Source organism: Melanotaenia boesemani, chromosome 8, assembly GCF_017639745.1.
Source record: "Melanotaenia boesemani isolate fMelBoe1 chromosome 8, fMelBoe1.pri, whole genome shotgun sequence".
Lineage (NCBI taxonomy): Eukaryota > Metazoa > Chordata > Actinopteri > Atheriniformes > Melanotaeniidae > Melanotaenia > Melanotaenia boesemani.
In genome coordinates, this window is record NC_055689.1 from 26300620 (window position 1) to 26318704 (window position 18085).

Genomic DNA, 18085 nt, shown 5'->3' on the forward strand with positions numbered 1-18085 from the left:
TTATTTATTGTAGGATACTTGTGAAATTTTTACCAGTGTGAAAAAATTTAACCAACTAATTTGTCTTTTTTTGTGTTTTTGGTCAGTGTAAGTTTTAGTCTGCTGTTCTGATTTCCACATTTTCTGTCAGGTTTGGTAAGGTTTAAGTTGGTTTTTCTATTGTTTTATTACTTGTTTTCTTGTTTTATTTCCTCAGTTTCTTCTTTATTAGGTCTCAGGATTATAGTTTGATCTTTCTTTTCACCTGGATTCTGTTTACTAATTACTGCACCTGCCTTTGGTTTGTCATTTGCTCCCTTGGTATAAAGACATTTGGTTTTCCTTTTCTCCCCCATCTCCCCTGGATAGGCTGGATGGCTGTTCACCTTGGGTTTCTCTACCAGAGGCCTGGGAACTTAAGGGTCCTACGCAGTATCTTAGCTGTTCCTGGGACTGCATCCTTCTGTATGGAAATCTCCAGGTGTCTGTTGGAGCCACTTCTCCATCACGGTAGACACGATCCCCAGTGCTCTGATGACCACTGGTACTACTGTTGCCTTCACCTTCCAGGCTTTCTCCAGGTCTTCCTTGAGTCCTATGTGTTTCTCCAGTTTCTCACGTTTCCTTTCCTAATATTGCCATCATTTTCCTCCCATGAGGGCTTCACCCAGCACCAACTCTAGTCTGTGCCAGCTTGTTATATATAAAATATAATTATTTTGCAACATCTTTAACAAATTTGAAAATTGGTGATGAACAACATGATTCAGCAAATAGTCCCTCCAGGGTGGATACACTGTATTTGGTCATTTAATTTTGCTGACCCAAGGCAAGATATTCTAAATATTAGTTGCAATAAATTGCATGATTTAACCTTACAATATATGTTAAGTTATGGAGGGCAGCAACAGTAAAAAAAAAAAACATTTAAAGATGAGCAACCCTGTGCAGGAAATAAGCAGTCATGAATCAAAGCTATCACAAAGACTGCAGACAACATTATGATAATTACAGTAGTAGCGGTTTAAAAGTTCCCCTGTTTCCATGATGGGTCCTTGACTGGTTCTTGACTGGTCCTTGACTGGTCCTTGACTGATCCTTGGCCGATCCTTCACAGGTCTGTGGGGGTAATGTAATCCCCCGCAATGACGTCGTCAGCGAGGCTCTGCCCCTAAGCAGCCCAAGTAAAAAAACAGCTGCAATCCCTCTTTTGTCCACGGGGAGGGAGGAGCAGTGATTTGATCTTGCTGCTCTCTAAACAGTTTATAATGAGCTGTGTCGCTCATTTGTTGCATTTTTGCCAACATTTAAAAAATGATTTGATTTGAAAATGGCGTCAAATAAATGTATCAAAAAAGCCGACATGTGTAGCTAATGGTGTTATGAGGCAAAGCACAACCTCCTCAAGTCGGCTAAGTGGTGAATGTCACTAGCAGCGAGCTTTCTAAACATCCCGAGGAGCGCTGCCAGCGGTCATTTGACTGCAACGTAAGTTATTCACAGTGGGGGTTGATACAGCTGCTGCATAACTGAATATTGACAAAATCATAACGTAATATCGGCCGGTAAAAATAACATAATACTGATAATGTGTAAAGCAGGGATCACAAAAGTCCGGACCCAGCCCAACCTATATTCTGAATTAGGCCTCAAAGTGCTATTATCCTAAGTAGATAAGTAAATAAATGGTTTATACTGTGAAATGAAGTGTCCCTGGATTTTATTCATAGCGATCTAGTGATAAAACGTGATAAAACGTCATACAGCTGTGTCTCAGTGGTGGGACAGCCGCCTGCCCGCTGTCTGAAGCAGGCACATGCGCAAAGGCTGGTAGGAATGACAGGAACCAGCAGCCTATCATCACACAGGGTTTGTGATCTTACAGCCAATCAGAAGCAGAGTAGGGCGGCCATTTATTACAACTCCATAGCCGTGATATACGACAGTTTGGCTGAGAAAGAGTCTCCCTGAGCGGCTCTGTGGAAGTATAGACCTGCTAAACTGCTCGGAAATATTGATGTGTTTACTTTTCCAAACAAGTAAGCAGGTAAAACTATAGTCAACAACTATATAATAAAAGTCCTAAAATACCAGGTTCAGCCGTTTAGTTTTTAATACACTATAAGCATGATAGCATGACTGGCGGTCATCAAAAGACCGCTGGCGACGCTTCCAGTGTTTAACACTAGAAAACCCAGAGATTTCTTACCCCTCTACCATGCCCAGAGTACAACCAAAAGGCTGCCCGGTTTGAAATTAACAATTCAATGGCCAACAATTAGCACCTTTACATTTGTAAACACAGCCATTACCTGCCGTTAGCTGTTCAAGCATACTCCTTGGGGGGAGGAGTGTGCTTGAAAAGAGCCTTGTGGACTGTGCTGTATAGTTTTACTCACCACAAACGGTATTTGTGCTTTTGACCATTTCTCACATTTTCATGTACCCTTTATTGAGCATTGGTCATGTGAGTTTTCATCGTCATCACACTATTGTACGCCCAGCTTGCTTTCAAGTGAGAGATTATCACGTTTCTGTTTCCACAAAGGCAAGAAGGAAAGCATAATCAAGTATTTCAAATGAGAGATAATTACATTCCTTTTGACCTGGGAACAGAAAAGCAAAATCAATTTAATGTTCCTCACTTCCTAATATGGTGCAACAAGATTCACAGTCCTCAATGTTTTTAGTAAAAAAAAAATTTAAATAACACCTTACTAACAGGGTGGAATGGAACATAACAGAGTGGAACAGAATATAACAGGGTGGAAAATATTTGTTCCCAATTCCAAATAAAAACGCTTCAATGGCCAGATGATCAGCAATGAATAAAGATATTTCTACAGTGATCCAGATTTTTTGTTTGTTGTTTTTTTTGTTTTACATTTTAGATTTTGTAAGAGATGGGTGTGTTTTAACAACAGCAGTTTTATCCGTGACTTTAATCGATAATTATTATCATTATCCAGTGTATAAAAATGTTGGTGTAAAAACGCCAAAGATAGATAAGCATGATGCTGAACTTCGTGGTCTTAGCTCCTGGTTTGGTGTGTCTTGTTCTGTTTATTATCATTCTGAAAGGTATACCAAGTTGTGGGCTGCATATATGCAGCCCACAACTTGAACAAAGGCTAAATTCCTCAACATTCGCACTTGCTCCATAAAATTACCATCTCCAAGGCTCCTCCACCACCACTTTGACTATGGATTGATAAGTAAATGAGCCGCAGTTTTGTAATTGTTGCATTGTCAAAACAGTTCTGTTAGTGTTGTCACACAAAATTCAGTAGACTAGTTGGTTCCTATGCAGTGAATTTACATGTTATTACAAAAATACACAATAATAAAATAGGCAAGTGGTAAGATTAGAATAATGTTATAAGTTCTGCGCAAAGACTCCTTTTTCATTTTCCAAAACAAAACTGACATAAACAATCTTGAAAAAAATGTGCACGTAGGCTATGAGGAAAGAATGAATGCAATGAAGTAGGGACTGGTTGAATAAACACGGTTTAACTGGACGCCTAAGCGAGCGCGTTGCAGGATGGCTCCAGATTTTATTGTCAAATGGTTCCAGGTCAACCAAGTCCGAACTGCTTAGAGCAGAGTCCTGCACGGTTCTGTTTTGCTACGCATACCTGCTCTAACCCGTTAGAATGACTCCCGAACCCGACTCGTCACCAATGTATTTATTCCATTTAAATCCGAACCAGACTGATGTTTAACCCGCGACCCGAGCCATTAACGCATCATTGCCATGCTGCACCGCTTCTTTTCCATTATAGCCTATTGTTGTTTTATCATTGTGTTAATCTAAAACACATAGATAGCCTATGAATGTTTATTTTAAGCTTGTTCAACATTTTTAAAACAGCTTTATATTCCTCTGACTGAACCATTTCAGAGTGAAGACTAAACCAGACCAGTGTGTTTTATTTTGCCACTGAGAGGGTATTTATAATAGGCTACTCGGAGATTGCTGTGCTTTAACAAAATGTAATCCACCTTTCCTGGCAGCAGCTGTGTTCTCCGTTCCTGGACTACAAATCCGGCGGCAGAAAACTCTGCTGCGCAAATACCAGCGTAAAATAAACTTTCATATATTTTCTCTGTGTTGTTGTAGTATATTCAGATGATAAAACAACAATATAATAAAAAAGAAGACTTGGAAGGAGGAACAGCTGTGCAGTAGGCTATGGCACACGTTAACGTTAAAAAGCACACTGCTTGTTGTAAATACTTGGTTTATGCTTTAAGAGGTAAATATTTTGGTTAACATGTTGAAGAAATATCGTTGTTTCTTTTTTCATCTCTTGCTATGCTATTGAATTTGGCAACATTAACATGGAAATTCACTGCATTAGGACCGACTAGCCTACTGAATTTCTGGTAGCATGACAACACAAACTGGACTCGTTTGACCACTCTTACCCAATGTGCAACAATCACAAAACTGGGTCACTTGTTCAGCTGCCTCATTGCGGCTCATTTACGTATCAATCCACAGTCAAAGTGGTGGTGGAGGAGCCTAAGAGATGGTAATTTTCTGGAGCAAGTGCGAATGTTGAAGAAGGCGCATGTTCAAGTTGGGGGCTGCATACAGTACCTTTTGGAATGGTAATCAGAGCGTGTCGGGGAATAGCCCACCTGGAGGGGTGACGTAATCGGGATTCCCGGCGAGCAGGAAGTCGCAGCACAGCGAGTGTTGGATGTCCCCCCGCGATTAGACACATTGAAGTGGAAGAAATTATCTCCGATCCTGCGTGGGGCTTTTATCTGTCGCCCTGTCTTCTTATGGAGGTGAAATAAATAATATGAGAATAAAATAACCCTTCCTAGCTACCTCAAAGAGATTCTGTGTTGCTTGATCCAAATCTGATTTGTCTATGTTAATAATGCTAATATTAAAAGATTAATCAGTATGATAAATACATCCTATTGAGAATAGAGCTAGGGGCTGTGATCCAGTATTTGAAAGGTTTTATTAACCTACTAGCATTCATTTCTGAATAAAACAATTGGCAGCGCGCATGTTACAATTTCACATTCCACGTCAAACGATGAGTATGTATTAAGTTTTATGCATTTTTATGAATTGTGACTGGCCATCAGAGGTGCTTTGAGTGGCGCCTCTGCCGGTCAGTGTAAATTCAGATAAAATCTGACAGACTACGGGCGATGAGAAGTCTGTGAGAGAAGCGCCATCTTCTGGGTCTACCCTATATTACAAGGAATGGGTGGAGTTTGATTAAAACATCGACACTCCCAGGAGAAGGAGGGGGCCTCTCTGGCGGCTGGAAGTTGGAAGGCAGCTGGCTGGAACTGGAATGGAACTGGGCTGGAAGCCGGCAGGTATTCGGCTGGCTTTCAGCTTGGATGGGAACTTTTAAACCGCTACTACTGTATTACGATAACTCAGTGTAAAAAGCATTTCTCACTCTCTAAGAAGCCACATTAATGGTCATTTTCTTCCATGAATTGCAGCTCTTGGTGGTTTATCAACACTGTAAGTGTTGATCTGAACTCGTGCTCAGATGGTGAAATTTTCTGGTTTAATTTCCAGTCATCCAGAGATCCAGCTGACTGCCAGAAAACAGAAAACAAACATCATCTCCCGACAGATGCCTAAAGAAAAACAACCTTCTCTGACATTTCCATCCACTGCCGGCTCTTGACCTCACATTGCTCTGACTGTAAAGATTATACTTTCGACATTTGGCCGCTTTCCAAGAGGTCAGTGTGAGGTCTGGGTACGGCTGTGGCTGCAGAACAGCGGAGACACGTGGTAAGGAGAAGCAGAGCACCAAAAGTGTTAAATAGATGCTGTCGGTGTGGAGGAGTGCTGGGTGCCAGCGACAGACCAGCTTGGCAATGTGGGTACACCAACTGGTCTGATGACTCAGAGGCAGAAACACATGCACAGCATGCGTTGCTTTCACGTGATGGAGAAAAAATATGAATAAAAACCCAAATACACCTGATAAGAAACACATTAATTTCTGGGAAGTTGATAAAGTGTGTTCAAGATGAGCGTCAGTGTGGGATGCAGACAACACGATTATAATCACAAGCCCACACGCTTACGCAAACATCATAAACAACACCTTACGTGTCTGTTTAGAGGAGCCCTGTGAAGCTGTGATGCTTATTAAACTCCAGCAAACGAGTGCTGGAGGATGCTGACACATTTCTGAGAATTTCACTAATGAGGCAAAAGATGCAAAACATTCATCTGAGCCTGTTTGGTTACATTTACAAAATACAAAAGGATTTTTCCTTTGGTAAGCATTATCTACTCATCTTTGCTTTTTGGCCTTACAGATAACAGTGAAGGAAAAAATTTGTTGCTCCACGTGGGAAAATCAAAGCTTAACAGTTAATTTAGTATCTAAAATGGGAGCTGAATTAATATGGAGAAATCTAAGGTAACTTTATTCCACTGCCCCTTTAATTCTAGACAGGTTTCCTGGAGATATTAGCTAATTAACTGGTGATTATATTTATAGATCAAAAGAAACAGAAACCAACAAACTAGGGAATCACATAAGAGAAAAGCCTTGATCATGAGGAAGCCCTTGGAGCCCAAACGATCAATAAAATGGAACGCAAATGAAGCTGCACTTTGTGACACTTTCTCATATATTTTTAAAATCCATTTTCATGTGGTTTTTGCAGTAGTAGACTTCAGCATTTTTCATAAACTTACCATAAAAGTGAGGAAATTTGTGTTTGGTTAATTATTTCTCCCCTTTAATAATACCAATTGGTGTTTTGTTACACATTGATGGAAAGCCTGATTAGTCACTTTACAACAAGCAATAACTTGTAAGGATTGTGCTTCTGTTGAATGAGCAACACGGCTAAATATGTGGGAAATACCTCCCAAAAATGTTCCCTGCAATATTTTCCTCTTGGTGTTCACCCTTGTTTTGAGTTGCTTGGTAGATAAGATGATTGCACTCTGCCACAGTAATAAGAAAAAATATTGACCAGTTTTACACTTTATTCATTGTATCCTTTGGCACCTCCTCATACTGGTCACCAGATTAGTCACATTTTGCTGTGGGATAGCATCCCATTACTCAACCAGGAGTTGTCGAAGTTCAACCATCATGGTTGTATTGGTCACTCTAGCATATACAGCACGGCAATCTGATCCCAAGGTTGAACTAGGTCTGTAGTAGTCACATCAGGTCATTATCCTCTCCACTCCCAAATTCTGGAGGGACTCTGTGATGATCTTGGCTCTGTGGAAGAAAATGTTCTGGAGATATGGCATCATCACTGGTCCCAGAATCTGATATCAGTATGTCTGTCTATCAGCTATGTTCCAATCAGTTGCTAGTCATACATCTGTGACTGGAGCACATCTGGCAGAATCTCAAAACAAGAGTAATCACCAACAGGAAAACAGCAGGGGATTTTGGCACATTTTTGGGCATCATGAGCCACATGTTTAGCTTCTTTGCTCATTGCACAGAAGCATGATCCTTACAAGTTAAGCCTTGTCTAAAAGGTGACTAAACAGGCTTTCCAACTGTAGAAAATAACACCAGTTGGTTTTATTAAAGGAGAGAAGAAATCAACCAAACAGAAATACTTGTTTTTTGTGTTAAGTTTATATCCTTGTTTATGCTTACAACTACAACAAGCAAGTGCGTCATGAAAGTTAATAGTTAACACCTTTCTATTACACTTTTTAATTAGAAACACAATGGAAATCCTTCTCTTGGAAAAAAAATTTAGAAGAAAATGGAAAGGAACTGTGCTTGGCTCTTACAATAAAGTATCTCAGCAGTATTAAATGCAGTGTAAACAATCCGTAACTTGGAAAGTGGTTAAAATAACAACAGGAGGTCAAATTCTTTAATTTAAGTAGGTTAAACTGTAAATACATATCTCCCATTTGTTACGAATTATTTAAAAATGGCATGAAAATGGGGCAACCTTTCCCATAATGAAACCATGTTGTCATGCTCCTTAAAATACAAATGTAGCTGCTGTTTCTGCTCAGCACAACACAGAGATTCTTTCTAGGTCTTGTTTATGGTCTGTGGTTGAAAGCAGACAATAGGAATAGTTTTTTTTTTGTTTATCCTTATCCTTTAAAAACTTTAATAAACGTAATTTAGTTGAAAAAAAAGTGGCGGACCTGGGGTGGTTCCCAAAATCATTGTGAAACAAATACAAAACAAAAAACCAAAACCTTTTAGTTGGTGTAATTTCTGTCTGAGAGGCAAAAACTCTAAAACTACCAACAGATTTGAAGCAGTATGATGACTTTCTTAGTAGTAGGCAGCACAAGATGCCTCTAAGTCTTTCGTTCTGGAAATGATTCCTTCACATTAAAATTTCCTGGTGAGTCACCTGTGTGATCAATTTAAATAAATTGTGGCTGTTGCTCTCAGCTCATTCTTTCCAAATCTTGGGACGCAATATTGAACTGCCATTAAAATGAGCCTTGAGGTCAATAGGAAAATGCTCTGCACACAGAAAGCATCCTGCACATTTATCACTCAGAGGGGCAACAAGTTGAACCAATTTACCTTTATTAAAATCAACAGTGTTTGAGTCATTGCTTCATTTGCTGTGATAACTCTAGCTATGTTAGTGTTTCATTTTGGTTTAGATGTTACTGTCAAGTAATGGGGACAGTATCAGGAGTAAGGAGTTGTCTTTTTTTTTTTCAAAATGGCATTATTAGAAGACTTTGCAAACTCCACAAAGAGTGTGCCTTCAGAGAGCTGATCTGCTTAATGAGATTGCGATGACATCTGAGCAGATACAACTCCCCAAAAGAGATCCACTTGGTGTCTCTACAACACATGGCTTAGATCTAACTGCATATAAGCTTGTCTGGTGCATATCCAAGTGGGCTTATAGTCACCAATGTGAACAGGAGACAGATTGGGCATTTCCTAACTATCACTGAGCCATCTGTGTTGGATACTAGCATTTCTTTTGTTCCATAATATATTCCGCTCCCCGGAATGGATCAACACCAAACTGAAATCAAATGGTGAAAGAAGTGCATCACCACCAATGCTGGCAAAGTGTGTCTAAAGGTGTAGGTTCAGGCCCCATTTACGCCGCAATGCTGAGACAGTAAAACACAAAAGCTTTGTTGCCTTCTGGCCTCTTGCTTATACGGTAACACAGAGTTTTGGGTCAATAAAATTGCAAAGATGAGTCACTAAGTGTAAACTGGAAGTGGAATCTTTTGGCAACTATGACGTATTTAACGTCATCTTGCACTTGCACACCCAGACCCTGCTTAACCTTCAAAAAGCACAACAATAATGGCGGACCTCTGTGTCATATTTTTGCAGCTACACCTTTTTATTTTATTTGGTCTGTTGAAGTAAAACCTGTTTCTGGTAGAGTATTTATGCCGTCAGCAAATACGCATAGATTACATGTGCCAGATAACTGGCGGTTGACATGTACCGCCGCTGTTGTTGTGTTGTGTATTGCGGTCTTATAGACTTGACACACAGGAGGCGACATTGCTCCTTCTCCATTAATTTCCTATGGAACTTGCTCAATGAGGCGAAAATCGCTGCCCTCCTCCAGCCAAGCGACAAGTGACATCCAACCAGTGAGGGGTTTCATTGACTGACCAATGAGCTGAAAGCAGGATATACAGCGCAGTCTGCAAACACTTTCAACATGAAGGATCAGATCATTTTAGCTGTGTCTGACTTTCCCATAATTTACAATACTCCACGCAAAGATTATATAGATGTAAACAGAAAGGCACTAGGGTGAATTTGTCCAAACGTAGGTCCTGGATTTATCTGTATCAGCCTTAAGGTCTGCCATCAAATGATGATATCCACCATGCTGTTTCCTTGTTTGTAAAATAGGGCTGCAACGATTAACGTAAGATTTAAAAGCTGAAAGTGAAATAAGAGCCATTTAATAATTATGAGATACATAATCCGATTAGTCGACTAGTCATTTTAAAAGTCGATGACTAATCGACTATCAGAATAGTCATTATTTGCAGCCCTAATGTAAAATAGGATGAACCAAGTGTTGTCTTTTTCTTTTTACAGTTGAGTCAACATAGAATAAAGATTTCTGTCAATTCAATCAAAATCTTCTGACTCTTCATCCTTCATGCCTTGCCTGTCACAGGACTGCTTTGAAAATGTCAAAATTCCCTCCAATTTCATAACCAATCAAATTTCTTGGAGACAAGCAATCAGAGCGTGATGCGCAAGACTGCCACCGTCGCTGCTGTTTGTCCTGTGTGTTGGGTTTCAGGTTTACTGCCCACTAGAGGCCTGGAACACACAGCGCATTGTTTCTGGTTCTCTTAGGGTTTTCTCCTGTACGGACATAGTTTTCATTCCACTGTTATGTAAATGCATTTTTTTTTCAAAAACGCAAAGGAAAAATGTTTGCATTTTACGTGGAAACAGTGTTGTGTAAACAGGGCCTCAGTTATCCTCTAATTGCAAAGGCAAAAGCAAATTTATTTGTATAGCACATTTCATGTACAAGACAATTCAAAGTGCTTTACATAAATCATTACAGCAGGGTGCAGACAAGTGCATTAAAAAAATAATAATAAAAATAAATAAATAAAGAATAAAAGAAATGCAATTAATGAAACAAAAGCAGAAGGAATATGCTAAAATAAAACAGATAAAATGCAAGAAATAAAGTTAAAGACAATATTAAAACATGATTCCAGTTTAAAAGAACCAGATGTAGATTTTGACTTCTAAATAAAAGTTAGTGAAATACAGCAAAAAACGGGTGGGTCTTTAACCTTGATTTAAATAAACTGAGTGTTTCAACTGATCTGAGGCTTTCTGGGAGTTTGTTCCAGACATGTGGAGCATAGAAGCTGAATGCAGCTTCTCCATGTCTGGTTCTGACTCTGGGAACTGATAAGAAACTGGAACCAGATGACCTGAGGGTTCTGGCAGGTTCAAAATGGGTCAAGAGGTCACTGATGTATGTTGGTCCTAAACCATTCAGAGCTTTATATATTTATTTTTATATAGAACTTTAAAATCTATTCTCTGACAAACAGGCAGCCAGTGTAAAGACCTCAGAGCTGGACTGATGTGGTCCACTTTCTTGGTCTTAGTGAGGACTCGAGCAGCAGAGTTCTGAATCAGCTGCAGGTGTCTAATTGATTTTTTAGGTAGACCTGTAAAAATACTGTTACAATAATCAAGTCGACTAAAGATGAATGCATGGACTAGTTTGTCCAGGTCCTGCTGAGACATCAGATCTTTTACCCTTGACATATTCTTAAGGTGATAGTAGGCTGATTTTGTAATTCCCTTAATGTGTTTTTCAAAGTTAAGGTCTGAGTCCAACAGTACACCCAGATTTTTGGCCTGGTTGGTGGTTTTTAGGTGTATAGACTGAAGCTCTGTGGTGACCTTTAATCGTTTCTCTTTCGCACCAAAGACAATCACCTCTGTTTTGTTTTTGTTTAACTGAAGAAAGTTCAGACACATCCAGTCATTAATCTCCTCAATGCATTTACCAAGAGCCTGTACGGGGCCTCGGTCTCCTGGTGACACTGTAATATATATCTGTGTGTCATCTGCGTAGCTATGGTAACTAATTTTGTTTTTCCTCATGACCTGTGCCAGTGGGAGCATGTAGATGTTAAACAGAAGAGGCCCCAGAATGGAACCTTGGGGAACTCCACGTGTAATTTTTGTCTGCTCAGATGTAAAGTTACCTATAGACACAAAGTACTTTCTATTCTCTTAATAAGATTTAAACCAGTGTAGCGCAGTACCAGAGAGGCCCACCCAGTTCTCCAGTCGTTTAAGCAATATATTGTGGTCAACTGTATCAAATGCAGCACTGAGATCCAGTAAGACTAAGACTGACATTGCAAATATTTCTTGTCAGTGTGTTGTGATTTATTCATGAGTTCATTCACTTCTTGTTTTGTTTGTTTTCTGATAAAAATCTCCTCTCTGATCCTAAATCATTGAGTCTCTCCCTTCCCCCTTGCAGCATTTATTTATTTAGTTTTTGTAATGTTAAAATTAGAATAATGAAACTCTTTCATATTCATAAATGCGGTTATCTTACACGTTATCTTTTGTTTAAAACACTTGTTGCCTCATGAATGAAATGTCCTTATTAATTAATGTTAACATGACTTAAATTACTCAACTAAAGATGAACCAAAACAAAAGTGTGTCATGAGCCACACCTCCTCCTACTTCTTTACCCACCCCCAACTTGCCTTGTCTGCAAACAAATGAGCAAGGTACAAACACACTGAGCAAAACAAGACGACTATTTTATGGAACATGTTGAAGCATCTTATAATGTTTATGTTATTACTTACTGTCCAGAAAAAGAGCTAGTTGCGACTCAAATTGTGGCCTCTTTAGATCTTTCAGTGCTCTCCACTTTGGAAATACAAGCCCAATGTTAATCCGGGTAATGTCCCTTTCCTTATGTCACATTCTAAATTTCACTAATAAGTTTCTTGAATGTTTTGGCATATTCAGCTATTAAAAGCAGCGGGCATATTTTAGGTGTGATAACACTCAACAGTAGCATGTTCTTCATAGCACAAGTTAAAAAAGGGCTTTCCTCAAAATAAGAGCAAAGATTGACCCTGAAGACAGTTTCCATTTAAAAGGTGGTTTTCACCACAGTAAGAATTTATTTTATCATCTCATTCTGCTGGTAGTAGAATATAGTTTGCCAAATTACCTGTTATTTTTTTCTTTTTCATTGTACCAGTTTCCATTGAATATTTTCCCAGAAGTAGCCTAGTGGAGCATTGGGTTGGAAATCAGCTGTACCTGTACCTGACTCAGTAAGCTGAAAACTTTTTCAGGGCCATCTTTCAATTTCTGATGTCCTTCTACTTTCACTGGAACCAGGCTGCATCTGTTAATACCACATAGCCGATGGGATGTTTTTGAAGGCTGCCACATGTTGCAGGTTCTTTGAATTGGCTGCTCAGTATTTGAATGGACATTCATTTTATTGATATGTATGGTTGTTTTCTGATGGAAAATAAAAAACTAGACTACAGCAAGGTTTAAGGGGCCAATGTCACAAAAGAAAGTGGTCATAAGAATTTTCTTCTTCTTCTTTTTGCCTGAAGAATTGCAATTCTTGCTACTTTTGCATTCCTTTGCAATAACTCATTAAAAATCTCTTAAATGGAAAGTGAGTGTAATTCACCTGCCTATTAAACTTCATTGCCAGCTTAGGGGTATGCTGTACAGATCTTGCAGAAAAAGGAGATGTGACTCTTTAAAAGATGCATTTATTGCTTTTTTCTCTTCTCATGAGGTTGAGCTGTGACAGCATACAGCCAGTGGCTGTGAGCTCAGCTGCAGATGCTTAGTCCGGCTGTGTGGACAGAAATTGTAGTTGTGGATGGATTCATTGCTCAGACATTGGCTTCATTTGTAAATAAATCTTTGGTGTTATGGATATGGCAACAGAAGCGGCACAGTGACTATTCTTTCATAGCCAAGAATGTATTGTGAAGCCACATGGCATTCAAACTAACGGTACTTTAACTGCATATGACAGAAAGGAGTTAAGGAGCAGAGTGTGGCTTCAAAATGATGCTCAGCTAAACAACCATGTCAATTCTCTGCTCACACACAATAATTGTATGAAGCTGGTGTTACACACATAGCAAATTATGTGTCACAGCCTTCAAATCAGCCAAAGTACAACCATGGCTGTTCCCTAGCTTTTCATCTATTTAATGCAAAAAGACAAAGTAAAAGGAGGTCAGAATATAACAAAAACATCTTCTTTTTCTTGTCATTGTTTGCTGCAACAAAGAAAGTGACGACAGATAAATGTTTCTGCAGTAAAAACTCACAAACAAAACTAAAAATCAACATGTGCTTTCTCTGCAAGTGACGTTCAATAAAATACAAATTCAGCCTAGAAGTGAGGAGTAGCTCAGCTGTATAGAAAATCTTTTAATTTGAGTAAATCAGAGCTGGTGAACAGTGAGGAATAGTTGCAGGAAATTGTCCTGCAGATTTCACACCACAGATCAAAAAAAAAAAAAAAAAAAAAGCCTCTCTGACTTGCTTACTACATCCTCTTTGATCAACACTCCTGCACGTCTCATATCAGACGCCACAAATACGGGTCGACAAGGCAGCAGAATGGCTTAATTTTACTTCACAGCTCGCCACAGAAGGGGTTGCACAGGGACATTGCCATCTTCAGTTAGCTGTTCTGCCTGGTTTTGTTTTGTACATCTTTCCTTTGAGCCGCTCTGTAGTTCCTCTGCAGGGATTACCACCTTATTGTGTGGATGGAGGAGCCTTTATCCAGGCTTTGAATGTGTCTGAATAATGAGTAGATGACATCATTCAATTATCTATCAGACTCATTTAAAGGTCACCTTAATCTGCCATGACAGTGTTTTATTAGGGAATCACAGGCTGCCATGAGACACTGGAGACAGCAGGCATGATGCTGGCTCTCAGGTAACAAAACACCTGGCTGTGAAAGTAATTCAATCTGTGAGCACGGAACACACATGAGCTTGTTTATCACAACTCGAAATGACAAATAGATAATATTTTTAGAAATTTATGTATGTTTTTAACAAAGCATTTATGTTTAGTAAACTGCAGAGGCATCTTTGGCAGAAGTTTCAGATTAAAGGCTCTTGTTAAGTCTGTACACCTGGACTTGGACATATTTTTCCAGACAGATTCTGTCATGCCTCATCTACCCGGATTAGCACTGTTAGTGAGTTTCTGCCTCAAGTCTCCCCACAGGTGTTCTCTGGGATTTAAGTCTGTGTTTGGTTGCTTGATTCAGGTCATTGATGTGCTAAAAAGTAAACTCCAGTTGCTTCACCTTGGAGCCTTTTCATCTACTTTTCCTCAAAGACTTTTCTGCATTTGGCTGCATTCATCCTTTTAATTAGGATAGTTGGAAGTTCTTCATGCTGCTGAGATGAAATCTCACAGCATGATGCTACCACCCCCATGCTTCAGTGTGGGTTTTAGAAGTAGGCAAGGTGATGTTGTGCATGCAGTTCTTCTGAAAGACTTTTTGTCTCATTAGACAAGATGTCTATGAGCACAAAACAAGCTGCAGACAAATTTCAATGATAATGAAAGCAGGCTGGTCAGAAGACTTTCAGAAATGAGATTTTTTTTTTTTTTCCCCTAAATTTGCAAAAATACATTTTAACTTTGTCATAAATGGCAATTTTAATTAATTTACAGTAGAGTACAATAAAAAACAACAAAGTTAGAACAAAATCTTAGAATTAAGTTAAATTAATTAAGCAATGAAATTCACAAATTTCCAAACTTCCCCACTACTGAGCAGATAAAAAGGTTTAAAAATGAACAGCTCTGATACTGTTTTCAACAGACTGGATGTAAAACTGCAAGTACACGTGAAATACTCACTGGTTGGAAAACAGCAGTAAATTAACCCTTCCAAATAAAAAGAACAACCAAACAAAAAAAACCCTTGTGAGTTTAAAGAATGAGGTGGACGAAGCGCAGGGAGACGTCAAGTTGTTCCCAGACAGGATGTAAAATAAGACGGAGGTCAGTTTTATTGCTTCACTGACTCCAGCTCAGATTGTGTGGAGGAATGGAGCTCGTCTGAAACGTCACTGAGCATTACACAACAGCCTTCGCTATCTCAGGACATTTACAGCGTTCAATATGATGAGTTCTCTGTTTGCCTTTCTTGAAAAGGTAATTTGCAGTTGCCATTTCTATTATGTTGCAAGTAGAAAGGAGGGAGAATGTGGGAGCTGAGGATGCATTTGTTTGATAGTGATCTTGAATCAAAATGGGTTTTGTGCAATGGAATAAAACAGCACAGTGAAAAGATAATATAATCAAGCTGCTGCAGATGTTTATGATGCTTGACTAAATTAAGAAATAAACCAGAAAACCTGAGATAAATATTTTTATAGTTAAATGTAGATGTCAATTTACATCAAGCTCTTGTATTTCCTGCACCAAGGCTTGAGAGAACTGTAATTTCAATTCTGTTTGTCCTGTACATGCTGCAGAATTGACAATAAAGCTGACTTTGACTTGACTAAACTGTACAGTTGGTTAGTTGAACACTGTAAACACAACAACACTTTAAAGCAGACAACTTTGTACATTTCCTCAGGAATTTGTGAGGCTATTGTTGCTTTCAGCCTTCCTCTGCTAGTTGAAGCCAAAAGCTTTACAGAAAAGCAAAATAAATAAATAAATTATGGGTTTTGAATTTTAAATGACATCTGAATTTTTAAAATCAACACTCGGCGTTGACAATAAACCCTGATCCAGTAGATGATTGGGCATCATAATCTCACCTCATCATTCTTGCAGGCCATATCTGCCAGGTTGCTTGTTTCACTCAGTAGACTGAGATCCAACTCACTTGGACCTGTGAACAGAACAGAATCCACCATCAGTCCCTAACATGTCACATTATTAGGCTTTGAGTAAAAACATGGTGTGTTATTGTTAGGCTTACACTCTACTGGAATGCAATACTGTACTGTTAAAGTTGAAGTACATTATGCGTGATATGCATTAACTACCCTATAGATTTTTTTTTGTAAGGGGCAGCTTAAATGACTGAAAAATAAAGTCAATGCACAACTACAAAAACAGCAGGTCCCTGAATGGCCACTTGAGGCTGGCTCTGTTAGTGAGTCAACCCCCACAGACTCCCATCATAACATGCAAAACATTTTTACAACCTGAAACAGTTTTGTTCTCTACTGCATATTTTGTACAGTGGTGAGGTAAAACTTTGCAGCATCCACAATATAAATTAGAATATTATTATGTATAATAATGGGTCGGGGGACACTGGACATGGATAGAGGTCTTGTGTTTCAGATCCATCCCTTGGAACTTCATTTTATTGGCTGCAACAACAGCAACAAACATATGTTCTGGCTGTTCCAACTTCATTTAAAAGTCATTTTTGCTGTAATTGCATCATGGTTGTCAACAACCACATGAAATCCAGATTGACAGCAAGTCTAAGCTATGTCCTTGCTGCTCTGAGTAGAGCACTATTGGGAAAACATAGAGAAAAACAGTCTGCAGGAGGTTGTGGCTAGTAAGTGATGCCTTCATGGTTACCACAGCAACACATGCAGATAGATTAGTGATATGTGGTTGGACAAATTCAATCAAGACACTACAACGTCTATTGACAGAGTGTCCCAAATTTGAAATAAATTTGATCAAAAAAATTTGCTTTTTGATCAGTCTGAATGAAATGAAACTACTGAGAAAGTTTAAGAGATATTTTTGCAGTTTAAAGATGAGTAACCAACTCATTTGCTCTGGGTTAGTCTTGTTGCTAAGCTAACTGGCTAGGAGTTTCTTAACATATGTAAAGATGTGAGGATGGTATTTGTACCTCTAAAATAGACTAGCTGGGTATTTTTCTCCATTGAAAAGATGAATAAAGAGTAAATGTTCGATTTCATGGGCAAGAATATGGCTCTTTTGTGTTGCTGCTAATTAACTATGAGTTGAACTGTTTAAAATTAATGTTCTATCTACTCTCAACTCTAGTGTTGTTTGATCTGATAGCCGTTTCACACAGTATATTACATGTATCATATGTATAGTATACTTGTACACAAAATTTTCCATATGTAGGTACATGCTACCTCATGTATGCAAAGCAACATTCACTAATCTAAGTAGATTTTAGCATCTGGAACATCTAAAGCAAACCTGAACTATTAAGAAGCTGTGGTAGAAGGTGATGAGAAAAATTCTAACATAGTGCATTTTCATCTCCTTCCGAAGTGGAAATGGGTTGTGAATAACACATCCCCTTGGCATATTTTTTCCCCCCCTGCATGCCATTGCCTTCTGACCCGAATCTGTGTTAGATTATGCAATGATGCAGCTTAGGCATTCAGACAGATTCCAGGGAAAAATGAATTTCTTAGATGTATTATCATAAAAAGCTTCAGAATGCTCTGGAGAGAAAAAAAAAAGTCCTGTATGCTCACAGCAGTTCTCAACTCAAAGAGTCAGCAGCGTGTCGGAGTGCATTTCATTCCTGCAAAGTGAGGGCCTGAGGTATGACAGTGTGGAGGCTTCTTTGTTTTGCTGTG

The 18085-nt window shown here is 38.9% G+C and overlaps 1 protein-coding gene across 1 annotated transcript in view; it reads right to left on the reverse strand.

Moving 5' to 3' along the window:
- The window catches only part of ak5 (adenylate kinase 5), a 116444-nt gene that overhangs the window by 40429 nt on the left and 57930 nt on the right, over positions 1 to 18085 (reverse strand). Inside the window, exon 8 of the mRNA XM_041992747.1 lies at positions 16307 to 16380. Coding sequence (XP_041848681.1) covers positions 16307 to 16380 — 74 coding nt within the window. The remainder of the gene's footprint in view (positions 1 to 16306; positions 16381 to 18085) is intronic.